This window comes from Odontesthes bonariensis, chromosome 23 (genome assembly GCF_027942865.1).
Source record: "Odontesthes bonariensis isolate fOdoBon6 chromosome 23, fOdoBon6.hap1, whole genome shotgun sequence".
NCBI lineage: Eukaryota > Metazoa > Chordata > Actinopteri > Atheriniformes > Atherinopsidae > Odontesthes > Odontesthes bonariensis.
Window position 1 is genome coordinate 13776519 of NC_134528.1, and position 21528 is coordinate 13798046.

A 21528-nucleotide genomic window follows, 5' to 3' on the forward strand; every position below is an offset into this window, starting at 1 on the left:
TGCAGAGCGGCAGTCTGTGGGGTTTTAGGTCCACACGCTGATATTTGAGGAAATTAGAGAATGAACTTTATCCAGTCATTTTTGACATTTTTGCACCTAAGACTGAAGGGGCAGACAGACTGCTGAAAGGCGGGGCAGACAGACTGCTGAAAGGCAAGGCATGGCCACACAAACTGGTTGCATTTGATCTTCTCCCTGCAAACCAAAACCGCAAGTTTGATGATTTTTGGAATATATAAAGTTCCTAACAACTGCAACTGTTTTTTTTTTTTTTTTTTTTTGGTGAGGACCCAGTGGATTATTGCAGCAAGGAGAGGATATTAGTTAAGATGTTACGTAACCACTTACATTGTTAAAGTGTTTCCGGACTTAAGTGGGAAATGTATAGGCACACTGTGTACTAAGCTCTAAAGTCAGGCCATGTATGGTCCAGCTAGCTCCACATGAAAGTCATAATCCTTGTAAATGCAATGCTCTGAAGCTCCTTGATAAAACAGAGTGCTGACAGCAATTACGGTAAACAAACTCAACACAGATTCGCACACAGTGCTGTTTGCACTGAGGCTACAACACACAGCATTGCATTCTGTATACACCGAAGGTTTCTTAAGAATTTCACTTTTGCATCACGTTTGCCTCCTCAGGGAGATCTGATGGATTATGTGGAGCAGAAGAAAGCTCAGAGTGAAGCAGTTGTGTCAGGGGGGGCAGTCCAAAGGAGAAACAAGCAGTTCTGATCTGGAGGTACAAATCTGCTCGTAAAAAGAGACAAATTTATAACAGTCTGTGGAAAAAGTGCAGAATGCATGCGCTGTATCATTCACTTGCTTCAGTGAGTGGATTAAGCTTTAGGAAGCAAAACCCATCAATGTTTTGCATTTGTAATGCAGTAACATTTGCATAGCTGCTTAACAACAACATCTGTTCAACTTTTTACTTATAGAGTCACGATTAACATCAATAACTGAGGAACAATTTTTCTTTTGTCTCCCATTTAGAACCAATCAATGACACCACAAGAAAGATCATTGTACAATAAGTAACAGAACTTAAGTCAGCTATTTTATAATTAGAATAAAAGACTTGGTGAATTGGTTGGCAGCGTCTTCTTCTTAACATAGAAATGATATCTGATCAGGTTCGAAAGTGATCAGGCTGAGCAGTTTGAGTAAAAAATAAATCCTTTTGCTATGGCACAGGAATCACTGTTTTAGAACAGTGGCTGTCAGCCTTTTTGGGTCCCAACCCCACAGAATAACCATGTTGTTGGTTGCAACCCTGGACCAATAAAAGACACAAAAACACTCAATGGAATATACCATAATGCAAATTATACAGATGATGTAATGTAAAATTCATTTTCAGTCAACAATGTGTTTTTTTTCCATTTTTTTCCCCTCTACGACCATTTTGCAGAAACAGTAAAGCAGTTACACACTATAGCCACACAATATATTAACATTATAAAAACTGTTTTGAAATACATTTGTGTCACATAGGAACCTGCATTACATGAGGAGCAACTCATCACTTTAAAGTTCACGCAAGAATTAAGAGTTTGAATTCAGGACATCTCTCAGAGAAGGCTCAGCAACCAGTTTACATTTGACACTTAGTGTGTTTCACACAAAGCTGTCTTCATAGGTTCTAGACGTAAAACACAATCTTTAAGCTGACTAGTGGATGGGAGTTATAGTTTAACTGAAGTCTGAAAAGCAGTAATAACATAGCTTAGTTAAAATATGTAATACTAACTCCTGACCCTTAAGGTAAAAAGTAAAAAATCTGTACTGCAGATCATAACAAGGTTACTTGTACATTATTTTGTTTTAACTTGGATTCTACTGTCAAATACTGATGGTGTGCTTTTCCTTTATATTAACCTTCCAGATATTATTCAATGTCATTTCTGCTTTTGGGTGTATGTTGACCAACAGTCCATGGGGAGTGGAGCTTATATGCTGTATGTAAATAATTAAAAATGCAATAAAAATATCGTAAAAACACCCCAAAGGTCAACTAAATAAGTGTTGTGGAAAATGCAGTATAGAAAAAGGAAAATCAAACTATAGGCGAGCTCCTCAGTATCCCTAAAATCCAAGAAAAAGTGTGTTCCTCTTCAATTGCAAGTCTTGATATTATGAGGGCAAGAAAAACTACTCGCATTATGTCAATCATCACTCAACAGAACAGTAGTGGAAAATTATTAAACTAATGTAAGGGCTCCTTACTCACATTTTTCCAGTTAATGGCACATTATGTTTGTTGCAAATACCAATTCAGGGCATTTGTATAGGTGTTTACTCCTATTCAACGTTTTTATGGCTTCATTTTTCCTCCAAAATTAATCTAAAGTTATCTGTTTTTAAATGTGAACAGGTGATGATCTCAGTCTTTGTGTTGTTACACGTCCCCAAAATACTGCCCAAAATAGTCCATCTCCATAATTTGCCACTTTCTTTTAAAAAACAGTATTTTACTTAAGTGCTCGTTCTGACTCCTGAGCACTTTGTATGATATTGTGTGTCTGTAACTCAGCATTGTAATGTAATTATAGCGGCGGGGAGCCAGGTGCGCTTGAAAGAAAGCCCCGCCTACATTTACCTTAAAAGTCCATTGCACGGAAATATGATTGGCACAAAGCTACAGCTACTTGTACGGTGAGACATGGCGGAGTTTGTAGTCTCACGGAGGTGGCTCTTAAGAGTTTTTACACTTTTCACCAAGCCGTAAGAACTTAATTCGAGGACAAAAGTGTCTTCGTAGTGTACGCACATGGGAGCTTAAACGTACAGAGACGTCTTTTTTTTTTTTTTTTTTTTCCCAGAAGGACGGAGCTGCGGGTGGGAAAATGTGTTGTCATCTTCGTGCAGTCAACAGCCTTGGGCAACAAATATGGCTACTTCTTGTGTATCCTTCATTTCGGGTTGAAAACCGTCCCGGCTGGGTCGAGTGGGACAGTTTCGCAGAGTCACGACAGTAGTTCGAAGTGAAGTTTGCTACCAAAAAAGATTACGAAGCTGGATTTGTCCCGACGCTGGTTCGGTTAGACCGACGAGGAGCCAAACGTAGAGGGAGAGGAGATGGAGTCCCAACATAAAGAGTTGTTGGAGAAATGTTACCAGAACTTGGTGGAATCGATAACAGATGCGGACCGAGTTGTGGATGTTTTGGTTCACTGTGGGACCCTCAGCCAGACCGAGCACTACGAGCTGGGCCATAACTGCTCCTCAAACTCGGAAAAAGTGAACCTCCTCCTGAAGATACTTATCGGTAAGGACAGAGACCATTTCGCAGAGTTTTGCACAGCTCTGGAGACGACGCACCCTCACCTGCACTCCATGCTGCTGGATGGCCTCGGACCAGTGGATCATACGACTGGTGAGTCGCAATCTTAGAGTTAACGAATTGCTAATTCAGGTGCTATAACAATATGGTAATCATAGAGAGCAAAGCGCTACATTTTGTGCATTACTACGGAAGCACGTGCAGCTTTCTTTTAATTCGTGCTTGGTGCGTTTGGAGAGCCCGTGTCTGATTAGATTATGATCCAAAGTTATTTAAATCTGTCTCTTAGGGGAAAAAAAGGGATTAAATGGACCTTATTGACTTTTCCTTTGGGAAAGGAGAAGGGGACAGAGAGCTGTGCAGTCATGTGACCTGGTGACTATTTACACTCCACACTACTGTGCTTGTTTCATTTGACATGTCACTAAAAGCACAGCCTGCATGCTTTTTGTGAAAGTATTTAATGGACCTAAAAAGATTCAGTCGATGCAGTGACAGAGCTTCCTAAAGGATGTGTGTGTGCGCGAATCAATAACCCTGTCACAGTCAAATGAATGAGTGAAGAATGAAATGTGTTAATGGACCTTTTAGATTGATGTGAAGGAATGAAGGACATCCGTTTGATTTGTGTTGGTCCAACCAAGACTAATTTCAGTGTTGGTTCATTTGTAGATGACTTTATCTGTTGGTCTGTGAAATGTCAGACAGTACTGAAAGATGTGCCTGTCTCAGTTTCCCACAAGGTGAAGTGTCATCAACGCCCCCCCCAAACCAAAATGTGTTTTAAAAGTAGGAAATGTAAATCATGACTGTTTTCTCTAGTAAACAAAAGGAAAAGTAAGCTTTACACTTATACACACTCTTAACTTACCAATTTAATAATTTGAATGCTGAATTTTAACCACTGGACATAAATGCATTGAATAAAATAACCCCCCCCCCCCCCCCCCGCACACAAAAGAACAAGCTTAGTAGCATCTTGGAGATAATTCAGTGATGAAAAAGCCTAATGTCACGTCCTCTTATTGAATGATTTTCCCTGCTGTCTATTCACCTCAAATGTGGATGTATCACTTTCGCCCACTCTGCACCTAAATGCTTTTCCTCATCTTGAACAAATACTTGTACTTTTTTTTATGTTGTTATTAAATCAAACGGTGAACCCTGTGTACGCTGAAATGGTTTTGATTTATATCTGATTTAGTAATAAGCCGGGTAATACACATTGGTACGTTTTTGTAGCTCAGCACGTCCACTGTACTTGCAGAAGATGCACAATATTTGCGTTGCTGACTGCTCAGTTCTGCCACTGCTGTTGTGTCATGTTCAGCGATCCTTCTGGATTTATAATGTAATTATTTTGAGAAGCATTGAGGCTGCAGACTTAACTTTTCCAGGCTTTGGCTTTTGCTTACTTACACAGCATTTCGCTGTCATGCACGGAATCTGTCTAAAATTGACTCCTTGCACTCGTTCTGCAGCTCAAGAAGTGAGTGCATGGATGTTTTCTGGGGTAGTTTTGGTGGTGTACAACTCCCTCTTGGTTGTTTGACAGTCTTTTGCCTACCGATGTGGAACACACTTATTGTAAGTCGCTTTGGATAAAAAGCGCCTGCAAAATGACCGTAATGTAATGTTGTCGCACAGGTTGCAAATAGGCTGTGTGCTATCTTTTGCTACTGGGCAGACAGGTTCCTCCACTGCATGGGCAAAGCAAGGGCCTTTCCCTTGGAAAGGAAACTCATTACAGTATTTTTAGGTGATATGTGCAGCATTAATCTATGTTTTCATGTGACCCAGAATCCTAAAGAGTAAGCTAAACCATCATCTAAATTCAATGAACAAGCTTTGTTTGAGAACAATATAGACTCGTGATCAGAAAGCTTAAAAAAAAGAAAGGAAGGTAGCTGTAATGTGAATATGATACTAACCACTCTGAAATAGGCATGCTTTATTTTTTAATAAACAGAGATATTCTCTGGTTTTATGCAACCATAGCTTTAGGGCTTGACAGTTTAGACCTTTTTGTTTACAGATTGTTCTCACCTTTTCTTGGGGAACAATAAAGCGATGGCAGCAGATTACGAGGGTGTGTGTTGTGCTTGTGTATTCACCTGCCTTTAAACAGCAAAATAAGGCTGTGACTTATTATTTTTTTTTTTATTCATTTATTTATTTTTTTTAAATAAAATGTGTTCAATAGATGTATTTCATAGGAATATTTTTAATTCTTGATTTTTGGATGTTCAGAGACCCCACTGCTGCCAAACAGTAATTACTACAAAGCCACTGAGTCATTAACTTTATATTGCAATTGATTTCTGTGAGTATTTCTTTATTCGATGAAGTGAGATTGTATTAAAAAAAAAAAAGGCATTTCATCGACATCATTCAGTAATCTGTCTCACGGGCATCTCGCAGAACAGATATGCTACTATTTTAATAAGAACAGCTTCTACACAGGCACGTGGTTCACTGCTACTATACCCACATAAATGCTTTATTCAATATTTTTCATCTATACTACCCTGAGTGTTTTGTGTCCTGAACCCTTACCAAAGTACAGCTTAACCTACAGTCAATACTGTGGCTGAATGTATCATGTGCAGACAGAATAAGGACAAGCAAAGCTGCCCTTGGTGCTTTGCAACAGCTGTTTGAATTTGAATGACTTCTCCATAACTGAACAAATCCAAAAAAGGTTCAACAGGTAATCTACCGGACGCTTTGAACGTTTGATTGGTTGCTAAAGTTATAAGTCTCTGCATTTCTGGACCTCACTGACTCAGCAACACCACTCTCCTGGACTCTTGCACCGTGCCACTAATATAAAGTTCAAACCTTTATCACTTCATATGTGTGGTGGAATTTGGTGTAACTGTAAACATGCTTTTACCAAGGTGTTTTTCTGACATTGACATCATGTCAAAGCAGGAGGGTACACGGTGTGATTGCAAAAACTGATCGCTCTGCTCATAGTAAACTGACTCACTGTTTCACTGATCTAGTTCGTTAGGATAACCAGTTCTATTAAACTTTAATTAAAATGTGCTGTCACTTAAGCTGCATATCTCTCTGAAGCAGTCAATAACCTTTTTTTAATGACACTAGAAATAAATAAACAATTGTTAGTTTATTTAAAAATGTTCGTCCACCTGAAAGCATGCAAAATCCAGCCTATCAACACTGGACTAACGGCGTCAGATAATGCTGTTGGGATCACTCCTGCATGTGTAAGCTAAGCTAGACTCAAATAGGCTGAGGTGTTCTGCACATGCTCGAAATCCATCCTTTTATTAAAAAACTGTAAAGGATATGTTTATATTAATATGACCAAATTCCCAATAAATCTGCTCACATTCACATATTTTTCTTTCATTTGTCAGCTGGCTAAACGCATCAGTTTGATTGAAAATCGGCCCACAAAGACTGCATGCCAACTTAACGCTACTTGCAGCGTGTCCAGACTATTGTTCTGATTTAATAAAATTCGGATTTTTAGAACACTCTGCATTATCAGACAACATCGTCCATCAAATTAGGCTATGCACTGGACATGCTTTAGTCATTAACTTGATATTGTTCCCATGCATGTATACTGTTGCACTGACGATGGTCCAGTTAATGACCCAGTCGAGCTGTAGCTCAACTCAGCTGTGCATGTAACCATGTTAAATGATGTTTGGCTTTGAATAAAACTGACCTGACCTTTCTCCTCTCAGAATGACATGTTTCATCACTAAAATAAATGATTTACAGCATATTAACATGGAAAAACCTTTCAGTAAAGATTTGCCAGCATAATTTCATGAATTTAACTCGCTGCATTTTCATTATCACTCTTTCTGTAAGTTTTATTTTCATGACTTCCTCAAACTAGATGCCAAATAGACAAGACCCCAAACTGTGGCTCCGCTAGTAACATTTTGTCAAGTTGTTCAATCAGTGACTGAAAAATACCTGAAGGACTCCTATTTAACTTCCTGTAGAACTGTTTGATCTGAATAAGAACACACCTGTTTTCTATTTCTAGAAAATGAGCATTTTTCATTCATTATCAGTACCAGACGTTTATTTTTAGACTGCATCAAGCGCTTGTGTTGGAGCTCCTGACTTTTTGTTCTGGGAGACTGGTCTACAAATCCTGCAATAAATCTCCAGCCTCTCTACTTTCTATCTGAAAACACCAAAATGTGTCTAAAGAGCAACGATAACCAAGTGGTTGTGACTGAGTCAAGGGATGAACCTAAATAAGACACTTGTGTGATGACGGTCAGGCTACAGAGAGGTCCAGGTCACATGACTTCCACAGTGAGAGAACGGACACAACACACCTTGCTCATTGAGGCTCTCTGCTCAGTCATGGGAAACTAAAGCGAGAGTGGGAACAAAGAAGGCTTGATCCATGGGATGCCACGGTTCCTGAGGCACATCAGTCTCTCCCCTTTCTTTTTTTTCTTTTCTTCTTCTTTTAGTCCTTCGCTGGGAAAGAGAGGGGTGAGCTGTGTTAGCTGGGCTCCTCATAGTCTCAACTCATAGTCTCCTTTAGCTAGTGGGAACTCGGCCAGCCAGGGATTGATTTAGAGTACTGGGACGTGGGTAAATAGAGTCGTTTGTCATGCTCCTGCTTGCTCCAAGTCTACACTAGACTACTTTACATCAGGGATAGAAGTTGCTGATTTAACTGCACCATAAGCTGCTCATTCCACGGCCAAGTAAGATCTCAGTAAATGTGCGTTGCTGGCCATTTGTTCAAGGCCTGTTCAGTCTTTTAAACCTCTCAAGCATCCCTAAGATTCACATTTCTGAAACACTTTCTCGGAGGAATTTGAATAGATTTACATTTAATGAAAGGAGTAATAGTTGAGTTGTGCTGAAACAACACAGCAAAATATTGATCGTATTGATCTGTCACTAGTTTAAGTGGAGGTGAAAATGCCACAAATAGGGACTTGGTTCACTTGGTTTTCTGTCAGTAACTTTACTTTTAATTGACGGATGTTGATATAACTGACAAACTTTAGATATTTTGTTTTCTAATAGATAATTATAACAATGACATGTTGCTAAATCTTGACTTAGAAAATAAGCAGTTTTTTTTTTTTCCCCCTTCTTTTGTGTACCTCATACGATGGGAAAACTAAAAGTTTTGTCCAAAACATTTGATAACGTTGCCTTCAAATTAAGTTCATGTTATTCATATTAAACATAGCCTATCTCTAAAGGTTTGGTCCAACAGTTCACAACCATAAGAAAGTATTTTTTTTTCCGACCTAAAAGGCGACATTGTTTCTCTAACATTGCATGAATTACTTTTGATTGGATATCATTATTCCTGCTATCGCATAAAAAATATAGCTTTAACCACATAATTGTGGAAAATAAGCAAGTTAATTACCAATGTTTGAAAGCAAACTGCCAGTTGTGGACCTCCACTTTCTCTCCAATAATTACATTTACATTGGTTTAGTCAAAAATCATCATCTTCATAATGCACAGTGTTGTACTGAAGCTTCCTCTTTGTACAGTTAATTATGAATCACCATAGACTATAAAAGAAGGAGTTTTCACAGAGAGAGAGGGGGGTGTGTGTGATGTTGTCAGTGGAGATAAAAGGTGAAGCTCCAAGGCTGCAGCCTCTATGGGGCCCTGGCTAGTCGGCATTCAAGCTCCCTGCCCAACTGATAATTAGCTACACTCTGTTGTCAGCCCACAGGCTCGTCATCTCAAGTTGGGGAAAGTCCCACCTTATTATTCCTCCAGCTGGCCCTTTTTCACTGAAGACTCCCGAATGTAACCCAAGCTGCAGAGCCTTGATGTACCACACAATGCTGATGACTATGATGCAGACACGGGCGAGTACTCTCAGAGCTGACTTTAATGTTTTTGTTTCCCTCACAGGGTCCACTTACAGCGTCTTGTCCACCATGCCATCGGACTCAGAAAGCAGCAGCTCGCTCAGCAGTTTAGGTGAGTGTGGCACACATGTTGAGGTGCACATTTAAGGTAAAGATATGCCAACAAAAACATTTTCCTCCAGGGGTAAAAATGGAGAAAAAAAAAACAAGCAACTGTTCAAAGTAAACAAGCACAGTTTTATTTATATATATATATATATATAATAGTGGTGGATTGCTGGCTGTTTTGACTCTGAGCACATGCAAGTGATTACACAGATGTGACAAGGATTTAGAAACACTCTACTGCACCCCCCCACCCACACACACACACACACACACACACACAGACCTGATTCATTTAGTTATTCTCTGTGTTATAGAGGATTTGACAGGCACATACTAATAAAAAGGAAAGGTAATCTGTATTCGTAGGCTGATTTATTTTTCCCTGTGATATTATTGCACGTACTGAGTTAATGGATACAAGTGTAAGGTAGATGAATAAAGAAGTTAAATATTAAACTGATTTTGGCTTAAAAAATGCAGACATAATTAAATGATAAATAAGGAAATGGTTAAGATGAGTGGTCAGCACCTCTTGTAATGTAATGTCTAGTTTACTGTGGTTGCCACAAAAAATATTTCATTTTCAAACTTTGATTCAGTTGCTTTGGAGATTTTAAATAAATAAACGAATGAAGCCACAGTAACGCCACACAACATTTGCAATTTGGGAACTGCACATGCCACCGGTGACATACTGACTCCCACAGGTACTCCTGGTCAAGCCTCCTCCCCTCCGCCTGCTCACATGGACAGCCACCAGGTGAATGAGAAGATGGAGACCGTCCTGTTCCAGCTGAGACATGTTACTCGTGAAAGGGACGAACTGCGCAAACGTCTGGCCCTCTCGTCTCCTGGAACCACCTTTGATGACTGCAGGTACTGATCTAATCTCCTGCACCTAACTTCCTGCTCTCCAAAACAAACATTTGCACAAGCGATATGCTTAACTCTGTCAAAGAAATGGGCAAGACACAATTCTGTACACTTTTCCTCTTTCCGTGTTCTCCTTTAAGCCCGAGGATTGTTATGTTACACTTGCTATTTTCTCATGTGGCCTCTCAAAACTTGATTTTAAGCATAACAAATTTGTTTCCTTGTTCCCTCTTTGTGAAATAGACCAAACTCGAAAACTGGTCATGACTACGAGCGTCTAAAGCTGCAGTGCATGAAGGCAATGGCCGACCTGCAGTCCCTGCAGAACCAGCATAGTACGACACTGAAGAGGTGCGAGGAGGCTGTGAAGAAAGCAGACTTTTATCAGTAAGTGGAAAGCCCACTATGGACACTAAATCTTTTAACAGCCAGTGCATTTGGGTTGTATGTGTTCATGCATAGCCCGCAGGGTTTTAGCTGGTATTCAGTACCTCCTCTAACATATTCATAGCAGATTGCATGGAACAGATTTTTATTTTTGTGAGAGTAATGGGGATAGAGCCTTTTATAAAAGTCCAAAAGCCGAGGAGTTAAGCCATGGAAAAGGATAACTTGAAGCCCCTTTTTCAGTTAAATTTAGACTCCAATTGTTTTAAATAAAATAAAAAAACAAAACAAAACCCACGTTGTCGTTTCAAACCAAAGACTGAAAGAAGAGACTGAATTACTGCCCTTAATGCCAAAGCATGCTTTGTATTCATTATGGGAATGCTGTTTGCGTGGGGCAGCATCTGTGCCATGCGGATAAAGCTACGAATGGAGCACTTGTTGTCCGGTGAAATAAACTGTGTAGAGCTGACATGGAGGGAATGGTGGTCCATTTGTGTGATTTAATGATGTTGTACTCTCCCCAAAGTGTATGGAGCCAACATCTGGCCCCCAATTCAAAAGGACAGATGAAGGATTATTGCTATGTTTAAGCCTCTTCCTTCTGGGTCTATTTGTACATCACAGAAAGTATTTATTTATTCTTGTCCTGACTGGCACTCCACTTATCCATTAAGCACCACGCTGTCAATGAGAAATCCCATTCATATTAGACTGTTGTATTGTAACCAAATCAATAAGTCACTTTCTACATGGGTGAGCATTAGCTCTCGGTAATCGTGGAGGATTTTATTGGTCCTCTAATCGATTCGTATTTTTACAGTTGCCGTTTAAAGCAGGACAATCTAAGAGGGGTTTTACTATTTATATCAACTGAAAACGTATCATCAACAGAAAAGAAGAATTTTTTTTATGTTACTCTCTTCAGCTTTTTTTTTTCTTTTTAATAACACAACTGATTTTAAAATAGGATATAAATAAATTAGCATAATGAATTGAGCTAGTAAGGAACAGTACCATAATGCATATAGAGTCCTACAAATGTTTGGATACCTCTAGTTAAGATTTTGTTACAGTGAACAGAGAAGGGAGTTTACTACCTGAGCACCAGAAGGTGGTTCGTTGCAGTGGGCTTCTTTAAGCCGCTGCACACCACAAAGCAGGGGAAGGCTGTACGAAGATGACAGGGTTTGTGATGTAATTTAGAGAGTCCATCTAACAGGAATAGAGGTGGTCATGTTGAGATTTGGAAGACCAAGTTAACTGCCAAAAAACTACCTTTTTTGGGTGTGGGTGGCGCTGATGGTTATTTTCCCTCGCCAAGAGCAAGCAAACAGTCTGGTTACATGTCTTAAGTAGTGGTGCAAAGTAGTATTACAGTTAAATGTGGTTCGTCCCCAAACATTCTGAGCTGTGTTATGGGAATATTTTAATTACATTTTTTTTTTTGTTGTTGTTGCTTTCTGTAGTCAAGCCCAAAATTATTTATTAATTTTTCTACGAAGAGCAGCTTTAAACTCTAACATATGTACCGTTAAAGAGATTACAGAAACAATGTCATGCTTTTTATTTTTTTTTAGAAATCATGTAATCCTCCACTCATGATATAACCTAGTTGCCCAAACTATGTGAGGTTGTTCATGTTGTTTTGACCAGATCACACCTAAATGAAGATTTCTCTGTGTGAAATGATGTCTTCTATAATAATAAGTTGAATTTTGGTTGTCTTGTGACAAATGAGCCACGACTGTACTTGTTGCTGTATGTCTGTAGTACTCTGCACACCCGTGTGGCGAGTGAGCAGAGCCAGCTAAAAGAGGAGCTGGAGGCTGTGAGACAGCACAACATCCAGCTGGTCAGGGAGCACAACCATGTGAAGCAGGCCTGCGAGGAGCTGAGGAGGCTGCATGAGGATGACCAGAGGGAGGTTGCTGATATGAGGATGCTGCACCAACAGGTACCCGTGCAAATCCCATCACCATCCTGCAAATGTAGAACACAAGAAGCGGGTTTAGAATTCGAAGCAGGTGCATACTATCAGCACACATTTTAGCACTCAGACTTTCATTTCCTTCCCCGGGATGCCCTTGACATATAGATAGTCGGATCTTGACATTTGAGACAGAATTTAATTTAATTCCTGTCTTGTTGTCTAAGAAGACAACTTTGTTTGAACAGATGGGCTCAGACAGGGCCTCCCGTATCTGTCGATCAAAACATTTTTGGAGATTAGGAAAATGACTTAACCTGCGTCTTCTTCTGTTACTCCCTCTGACTTCATTTGAAGAAGCATGCCTTGTTGTTATATCCAGAGCTCATGTCATCATTAAGTATACCTCTGTTCAACTGCAGTCAAATTAGCTAAGGGAGGTGACCTTTGTTGTTTAGATGTTGTATGCTAGTCACGTACCACATATAGTGCCTTCTCTTGTATGAAATGTGTTGTCCTTTTTGCTGCCCTGTCCATAATTTGTATTGAATGTATTTCTAGTAGCTTAAAAGAAACTTATCTGGAAGGATATTTTTGTACGAGTCGATTTATTTAACAACTTAACCACCCAAAACACATAATTTTCATGTCTTTTTTGAGTTGGTGTTGATTGATTGCTAACTAACAAAGTGAAGTCGTATGGGCTTCATTGAGTTCATTTGGCTCATCACATGTCATTAGTGTTGCATAAACCTTTAAGACAAAAGCAAAACAATATTTCTTTCTTTTAATGCCAGAAAGCAATGCTGTATTTACTGCATCATTCATTTGTAATGTTTGGTTATGACATTTAATTTATTTCTGTTATTAGTTTGTAATATGATATGGAGAAAGGTTCGCGACTGAAAGTGAACTGGAGTAAATATAATGGTAGAACTTTTCAGTTTTGATTTGTATCCAACATCTCAACATTAATAACTCAGAAGAGAGAAGTGAGACAGTATCAGACACAGTATAAAGACACTATCCCAATATCCCCAGTATGACATGAAGGTGGTCAGTTAATGAATGTGCTGTAGACTGAACAAGGAAGCTTCTCCATATGTTTTTGTTTTTAATCAGAGAATTAAGTAACCATTCCATATTGTCTAACTTGAACCTCATAACCGCACCAGTTTTTGTCTGTGTTTGCCTATAAAGTAAAGTACTCGACAATATGTATTCCGTCTTGCTGTGATCTGCTAACTCGGTGTGCAGTGGAGGGCCAAAGCTTTAACTGATTACTTAAGAAATGAAGTTGCCTTTACGGTTATACACACAGTTGGGTCAAGCTTCAGTAACGGCTCAACTGGACCATTGCCTTGTAATGGTATACATGTACAGTAGCGGAAACGAGTTATTGACTAAAGATGTTTGATGCCATGACACTGTGGGCTGTTTTAAGTAAATGTTCAAGATATTCTGCCATGTCTAACTTTCTCTGTTGGAAATCATTGTACACATAAGTCTAATTTACAGCACAGAAGTTTTGTTTAAGTTACTTGAATGTTAAATTTTGTCGGATGATGCCGCCGGTATAAAATCAGGATTTTAATGGTGCAGAGCGACAGTCTGAAAAATAAACCCATTAAGAGTCGATTCATGGTCGCTTAAAGCACATCTAGTTGCTTAAATACTATTTTGAGATGCTCAATTTTGTTAAATTTCAGTGGTACAAACCTGTTTATGTGTCAGATTAACAATACAATATTTTTTAAAAATATACGTAATGCAACTTAAGACTTGATTTTTTTTTTTTTTTAACAATTAAAGTGGATCTAAATGGAATGGTGGCAGTGCATTACATTGTGGGGCAGTATCACCAGTTTACTCATTTATGTTGCACAAATGAATGAAATGAGCACTCCTGTTGTGGCCCAGTGAAGCATCTACATTGTCATTTGCAGGTGATGCAAGAGGGATCATCAGATGCTCTTAACAAGCTCTATGACACAGCTGTGGACAAGTTGGAGGCCGTGAAGAGAGACTATGAAGCCCTGAGGAAGCGCTACAATGAAAACACTGCCAGCCACAATGCAGATTTGAGTCGTTTGGACCAGGCTGAGGAGGAGAACCACCGGCTGCAGAAGAAGCTGGACATTCTGCTGAAACAGAGAGATGCTGCCATCCACTATCAGCAACATTGCTCCTCCTCTTTCAGAGGGTAATGCTGGAACATCTCTGACACAGAAAGCTCTCAGATTAGAAGCTGTGCTGTAAAGAAATCATGAAAATGATAGCAACAGTTGCAGTAAATTATCCTGCAGAGCACTTGAGTTTAGCACCAAAGTCATGCCTGCACCGTGCTTAAAACCTCAGATTAAGTATCTGATGGCAAATGCTTTCCTATTTTAAGTTGTTGTTTACGAAGCTGATACTTGAAAAGATGAGAAAGATGGAAAATATTAATCCGCAAATGATAAAACATATGATGAGCTGTTTCATCCTTTTCTGGTGCAGGTTCGACACCATGCAGCAAGAACTGTCCAAAGCCACAACTCAGAATAAGGAGCTGCAGCGAGAAATGGACCGGCTTCAGTCAGAGACGACACGACATAAGACCCAGCAGCTCAAGGCTGTGAAGGACTGTGAGAAATACAAGGACGAGCGTGACTCTGTGATCAACGAGTACCGCTTGATTATGAGCGAGCGAGACCAGGTGATCAAAGAGGTGGACCGGCTTCAGACGGGGCTGGAGATGGCTGAGGCAAAGCTGAAGAACAACACCTCGGAGAGGCGAGTGGCCAGTGAGGAGCTTGAGGCTCTCCGACAGGTAATGTCTGAAATTAGGAATTCTTTAGTCACATACTAAGAATTAGAATAGTTAGTAGTAATGACTGAAAAGAGAAAGAAAAGTAAAGGAACATTCAGAAAGTTGGGAGCGTTACTGTAAATTTCCGCTGGTGATGTTTTTGTGATATGGAGGAACTGGCCTCAGCGCTGGTGGACAGGGACCGAGCAATCTGTGAGAAGAATGAGCTGCTGGAGAAATACTGCCATGAGGTGAAGGACAAGGCTGAGGCCCAAAAGGAGCTGAGCCAGGCCTGTAAGGACATTGAGACAGTGCGTGAGGAAAGAGATGTGGCCCGCAAGGAGAGGACAGAGGCCATCATCCAGAGGGACCAGCTGCTGCGGGAGTATTACCAGGCCAGACAGGTAGCCAGCCAGCCAGAGGGTGATTTATCAGTCCAAATGGTGGATTGATTTACTTCCCTGACAATAATCCCTTCATCTCATCCTGTGTAGTAGTAGTAATGGTGGTAGTAGTGTGTGTATATGTATATATATATAAATTTTTTTTTCTTTTTTCATCTGCTGGGTGGTTTCCACACATGGAGCTTATTGAGAAACGTGTGCCTTACCCATCACTCTGTTTTCAGTGATTTATTTATTTAGTTTCTTTTTAAGATTAATTACAATTGAGAGATTCCTGCATTAGGGAATTACATTGACAAACATCGCCCTGACTCACAAATGAAAACTTCAGTTGAGTTTATTGGAATTAAGTGAGCTGTAGACTTTATTGATGCTCTTAATACACTTAAAAAGTCCCTCTGCTGTGCGAATTAGACCGAGTGATCATGTGCTGCAGATGCACTGGCAGACTCTTTGCATTCATTCTATATCTGACCCACTTCATACCACACTGCATAATCCAATCTGACTGTTCCCATTACACATGATAAGCGGATGTTGCTTTTTAGTTTGCTGCTTTCTATTTGTAGTGTAAATGGAACCGTTTATGTTCAGGGGTTTACTTCGGAAAATCCTTAATGAAATGTAGTAAAGCCTTCAAACTGCATCTATAGCAGGGCTTTATTGCTGAGTAATTTCAACATCAGTTTAAGGCAAATACGCAATAAGTTTAAAGGTTTAACAATCACCGAAACAGCTGCTTATGAAAACATGATAAGATCTTTCATGTCTGCAAAGTTGTGTGCGGGAGTGGTTAAAAGAAGAAAAAACACCAAGAATGTGTTGGGATGTAGCCGTCTTAGAAATTCATTTAGTTGTGAATTGGTAAAAAATCTACTAATGTGGTAATATATGCAACCATAAATGTTTCAAATGTGCTTAATCTAAAATATCTGCTTGATTTTTGAGACTTAAAAAAATAAAGAAAATCATGCTTTCAAGTGACATGTTAGACTTAAAATACGTAGCTTCTCCACATCCTTTTAACACTCCTACATTTACCTTTATTTCCTACCCTTTCTCTCCAGAAACAAGACTCTGCTACTCTGGACATGGAGCGAGCCAACAAGGAGATCGAGATGCTGAGGAAGCAATACGAGGCCATTTCTCAGGAGCTGAAGGAAGCTCTGCAAGAGGCCGAGGTTGCCAAGTGTCGACGGGATTGGGCCTTTCAGGAGCGAGACAAGATAGTGGCAGAGAGGGAGAGCATACGGTAAGGAATCTGATTAACAGATACCTGCCTTTTTTATTATGTGGAAGTATGTTATATCTGCTTTGTATATCACTGCAGAGAGATTTGCACAAGAAAAGATTTGTTGACTTTTTCTGTAATGGATGATGAGATTGTGTGCATCTTTCAGCACGCTGTGTGACAACCTGAGACGAGAAAGGGACAGGGCGGTGAGTGATCTGGCAGATGCTCTGAGAAATCTCGACGACATGAGAAAACAGAAGAACGATGCTGCAAGGGAACTCAAAGAACTAAAGTGCGTCTTTCCTCCACGCTTATATTTGATCTTTTGCAAGATATGCATAACTCTGCTCTATTTTAGGGCTAAAACTTGCAAGTGTTATTCAGTGTGAGCGTTCCTCTTGTTTGATTCTTTTGTGCTACCAAGTGGGGAATTTTTTTTGTCAGTGACTGAGTTAACTTAACCTTTCACTCACTGCTCTTATTGAAGAACTACATTTTTTGTGTTTCTTACAGAGAAAAGTTGGACGACCAATTGGAGAAGGAAGCAAGATATCGTCAGCTAATGGCTCACAGTTCACATGATTCAGCCATAGACACAGACTCAATGGAATGGGAGACAGAAGTTGTAGAGCTTGAAAAGCACAGAGTTAGAGCCACTTGTTTACTTTGAGATTGAAATTGTCTTCACATTTAACCAAATTCTTAGTTTACAATCATGTTTTGTCTTTTTTTCAGGATATGGATTTGAAAGCACTTGGGTTTGATATTGCTGAAGGGGTAAATGATCCTTATTTACCAGGAGATTGTGGCATATTTGTATCAAAGGTGGATAAAGGAAGTATTGCTGAAGGAAGATTAAGGTAATGGCCAGTTTTACCATTCTTTTGGTTCAGACATCAAACAATATACTTGAAAATTCACTTGATGTACTTTTGATATGTGACACTCCCATACTCAGGATTCAAGGTTTTATGAATCATTGTTTTATTTTGATAACCAACCACTCTGTCATCACTGTGCAGGGTGAACGATTGGTTGTTGAAAATTAATGACGTGGACCTGACCAATAAGGACAGGAAGCAAGTGATCAAAGCTGTGATGAGCGGGGAGGGAGTGATCAATATGGTGGTTCGAAGAAGGAAGTCGCTCGGAGGACGTTTCGTCACTCCGATTCAGATAAACTTGGCTGGACATAAAGGTCAGCTTCAAGTTCCAATTAAGAAATAAACTTAAGTAATTAAATTATTACTATTGATAAACTACTAGTAGTAATCTCATCAATATTTTTGCACTGGAATATTGATATAAAGAGTTTTTCACCTAATTACATTTGATGTGTTCCTCTAAATGAACGGAAAATATGTCTAATTTCTACTGTCTGTGTCATACTTCTCAGACAGTGGTATTGGTTTGGAAAGTGGAGTGTTTGTTGCTACATTGGCTCCAGGAAGTCCAGCTGCCAGAGACTGTAATCTTACTATTGGTGACCGACTATTAGCTGTGAGTATGCTGGCCAAAAGCTTGAGTTGCACAAGAAGAGAAACTTGAATGCAGAGACAGAGCTACTGGCATTTTGATTGGGCTGCAGTGCCCTCTAATGACCACAAGCGTGTAAATACACTGTGGCAACGTCCCACACCTATTTTTTTCTTTTTTTTTCTGTTTACTACATGTTGTTTTGATGGTGCACAGAAAGTCTATGATTATTACAATTTTTTCTTTTCATGGAAACAAATCCTTAAATTGCTGTATTCTGGAAAATGTTAACCAAGAGGACCCAAGCAAGCAAACGAGTTGTCAAAGTTTTGATAGAATGTGTCAATATTGTAAAGCTTAATATTGAGACAAAAGATCCCCATCTAGTCTGAGAACTGACTTATTAGTTATAGTTCTAGTCTTTCTCTCAACAAGAAAATATTTAGGTGATCTTCATAGTAAATATTTTCCCAATGGGGATATTGGGACACAGCCATGTCCAGTTATCCACATTGGATTTAAATTTTTAGTAGATGTGAGCATATCCCAACTGACCATTTATAACTGATGACCTCTTGGATTTCAATACCCACAATTTTAATTTAAAAAAAAATTTTTTTTCTTCTCTCTTCTCACACAGATCAACGGAATTGAACTTGATAACAAGTCGCTGTCTGAATGTGAGTCTCTACTGAGAAACTGCACCAGCTCTCTCAGCATTTCCCTTATGAAGGTGAATACCTCAGACCTACAACAGCACAGTGAAATGTCTGAAGTTATTATTTCTAATGAGGTTGTCTGTCTGAAATTGCTGATGGTTTAATGCTTTAACTCATTAAAACAATAAGTGGATAAAAGCCAGCTTCACGTGGCTCACAAAGACTGTCCTCCATTTGTTTGTTTCTGAACAATTATGTTAAAACCCATATTTCTCTACCACCCTTACTTGACAGTTCCTCCCACAGAGCTGTTCTGGACAGAATTTATTTGAAACTTTGAGAGACTCAGAAAAGTGCCTGCGGCTTCAATCCAATGAGATCCACATCAGGAACTGCAGGAGCTCTAAGCACAACTGCTCCACTCAAACTGACGTTTGCAGCTGTAACTCGGGCAGCAGAGGAGAGGGAATATGTAAGGATACATGTCACTCTCCAGAAAAAGGCAGCAACGGTGCTCACTCCCGCCACCAAACCTTTTCTCACAGCTCCCAGCACTCCCGCTCTCTTTCCACTTCACACAGTCATTCAGATCCCCACCCAGAGTTCTGCTACCGGAGGCAGGACCTCCACCACCATCCCCTCACCTTTACCCCCGTTCTCCCTGACTGCAGCTCACCCCAGTCAACTGTGGACAGAGTGCAGAGCTCCCATGTGAAGCCTGGTGGAGGGACGTGGCCTAAAGTCATTGCAGGGGCTTCTGTTTCCGAGTGCACCCAGCTGTCCATCTACAAAAAGCCTAAACAGAGGAAGTCCATCTTTGATGTGAGTGCTTTCAGGAGGCCTGACCCACCCCCTAAACTGGACTACATGTCTCTGTCTCAAAAGTCTAAACACTCACCACAGAGCTCAATGTCTGAACCTGCTCAGACACCACCCACCCCACCAGCCAGGAGTGACTCATTTAGGTTTAAGCATCGACAACAGAACAGCTCTGCGTCCGACTCCACCATCACCACCAGCTTACCACCAGCCTCCCCTGCCCAAGCTACAAGCCCTGAGGATGAGGGAGAGGTGGGGAAAGAGGTCTATCACACTGATGCTCCTTCGGGAGAGACCAAGAGCAGCCTCAAGAAACCCGCTGAGGAGGAGGGATATCGACACAGGAAAGAGGTGCAGGAAAAGAGGAGGTACCGGCCAAAATCTGCTCCAGCCCTACGGCGAAATGTGACTCCATTATATATCCCTGTTCCCATGCAGGTAACTGAGATCCTGTCTTTTAATGATCTTGCATTCTGTTTTTTAGTTGCTTGCATTTCTAGTAAGCTGCATCCTTCATGTCCCCTGTTCCTAAATTTCTTGCAAGTCTTGTGCGTAAGTGAAACAACTGCCATATCAACCAGTTTGATTCTTTGGAATGAATATAAAGAATAACTAACATGACCAACAGGATGATTGCTCTGAGAGTTGGGTGCTTTTTGTCTGTGGCAAATAATTAGATTTAGCATATTTACATTGGATTGATTTATGTGCAGACAGATGGTCAGATGAAGCGAGCATTTAAAGACATCATGAACTTGGTCTTTGTAACTGTTTGCCTCTTACAGACACAAAGTTTCTCTAACGATGAAGACTCCCCAGAGCCGGTGGACTTGTTACGCTTCTCTCCTTTGAGAATCAATCGGTACAGCATGCCATTTGCACCTCCAAGCTACAGTAGCATCTCAGCACGTAAGTTTTCTAAATATTTTCATTTGTTTTGTTTGCATTCAATCAAAAGTTTGAGAAGTTGTCTGTGAAGTTGGTTTTCAACCTTGCACTATACCCCCCCCCCCCCCCCCCCCCCCCCCCAGACACACCACAACGAGGTTTAGCCCCATGTCCTGCTGTGACAGCTGTCATGAGGAACCCAATCTACACAGCCTGGAGCCATGAGATCCAGAACAACAACTGTCCTCCAGCAGCTAATTCAGGCATCCACCCACATTCACAAACAAGGTGTTTTGCCACTATATTTATCATTGGAGTCCCATTTATTTTTCTTTGTTCACACTAACAGGCCTTTTCACTGCAGATATTTTGACTTGTCTTATTGGGGAAAACCAGTTCTATTATAACATGACGGAACTGTTTCTTTCATGAGAAAGGCTTTAATCTGTTATGCTGCTTGTACAAATCAACAGTGTGCACCTTGACCCAGATCTCACGAACAGATGGCATGTAGAAAATTCTGTCTTGACCTGGGTTGGATAATTGACCTCGAGAGGACTTACATAGGTCTTTCTCCACTTTTAGCCCACAGCATCAAGGTTGCCTCAGTCTGGACCTCAGCCATAAGCGCAATGGAGACTTGACTGAGAAAAAGTGCAGCCAGCCACCACACAGCACCAACTCCTTGCCCTCAGGAGCTAGGCTGAGTATGTACAGTATCCCAGTTTTGGGACGATCATAACTTGTTTAGAATCTCTTGCAAGTGATGTGTTTTATGTTATACGTTTTAAATGTTGATTTCAAAAACATGCT

General features: G+C 40.2%; 1 protein-coding gene across 2 annotated transcripts in view; it reads left to right on the forward strand.

Moving 5' to 3' along the window:
- Positions 1-2808: 2808 nt before the first annotated feature.
- LOC142373533 (disks large homolog 5-like) overlaps positions 2809-21528 on the forward strand; it is a 32636-nt gene continuing 13916 nt past the window's right edge. Inside the window, exons 1-19 of one of the 2 annotated variants that reach the window (XM_075456836.1) lie at positions 2809-3381; positions 9190-9258; positions 9962-10130; positions 10371-10514; positions 12288-12471; positions 14391-14647; positions 14944-15256; positions 15409-15639; positions 16707-16891; positions 17040-17165; positions 17387-17519; positions 17609-17733; positions 17896-18071; positions 18270-18373; positions 18990-19082; positions 19303-20265; positions 20613-20736; positions 20859-21003; positions 21301-21422. In XM_075456836.1, the coding sequence (XP_075312951.1) occupies positions 3084-3381; positions 9190-9258; positions 9962-10130; positions 10371-10514; positions 12288-12471; positions 14391-14647; positions 14944-15256; positions 15409-15639; positions 16707-16891; positions 17040-17165; positions 17387-17519; positions 17609-17733; positions 17896-18071; positions 18270-18373; positions 18990-19082; positions 19303-20265; positions 20613-20736; positions 20859-21003; positions 21301-21422 (3961 nt within the window). In that variant the 5' untranslated portion in view covers positions 2809-3083. The remainder of the gene's footprint in view (positions 3382-9189; positions 9259-9961; positions 10131-10370; positions 10515-12287; positions 12472-14390; positions 14648-14943; positions 15257-15408; positions 15640-16706; positions 16892-17039; positions 17166-17386; positions 17520-17608; positions 17734-17895; positions 18072-18269; positions 18374-18989; positions 19083-19302; positions 20266-20612; positions 20737-20858; positions 21004-21300; positions 21423-21528) is intronic. The other variant, XM_075456837.1, reaches the window with a different exon arrangement.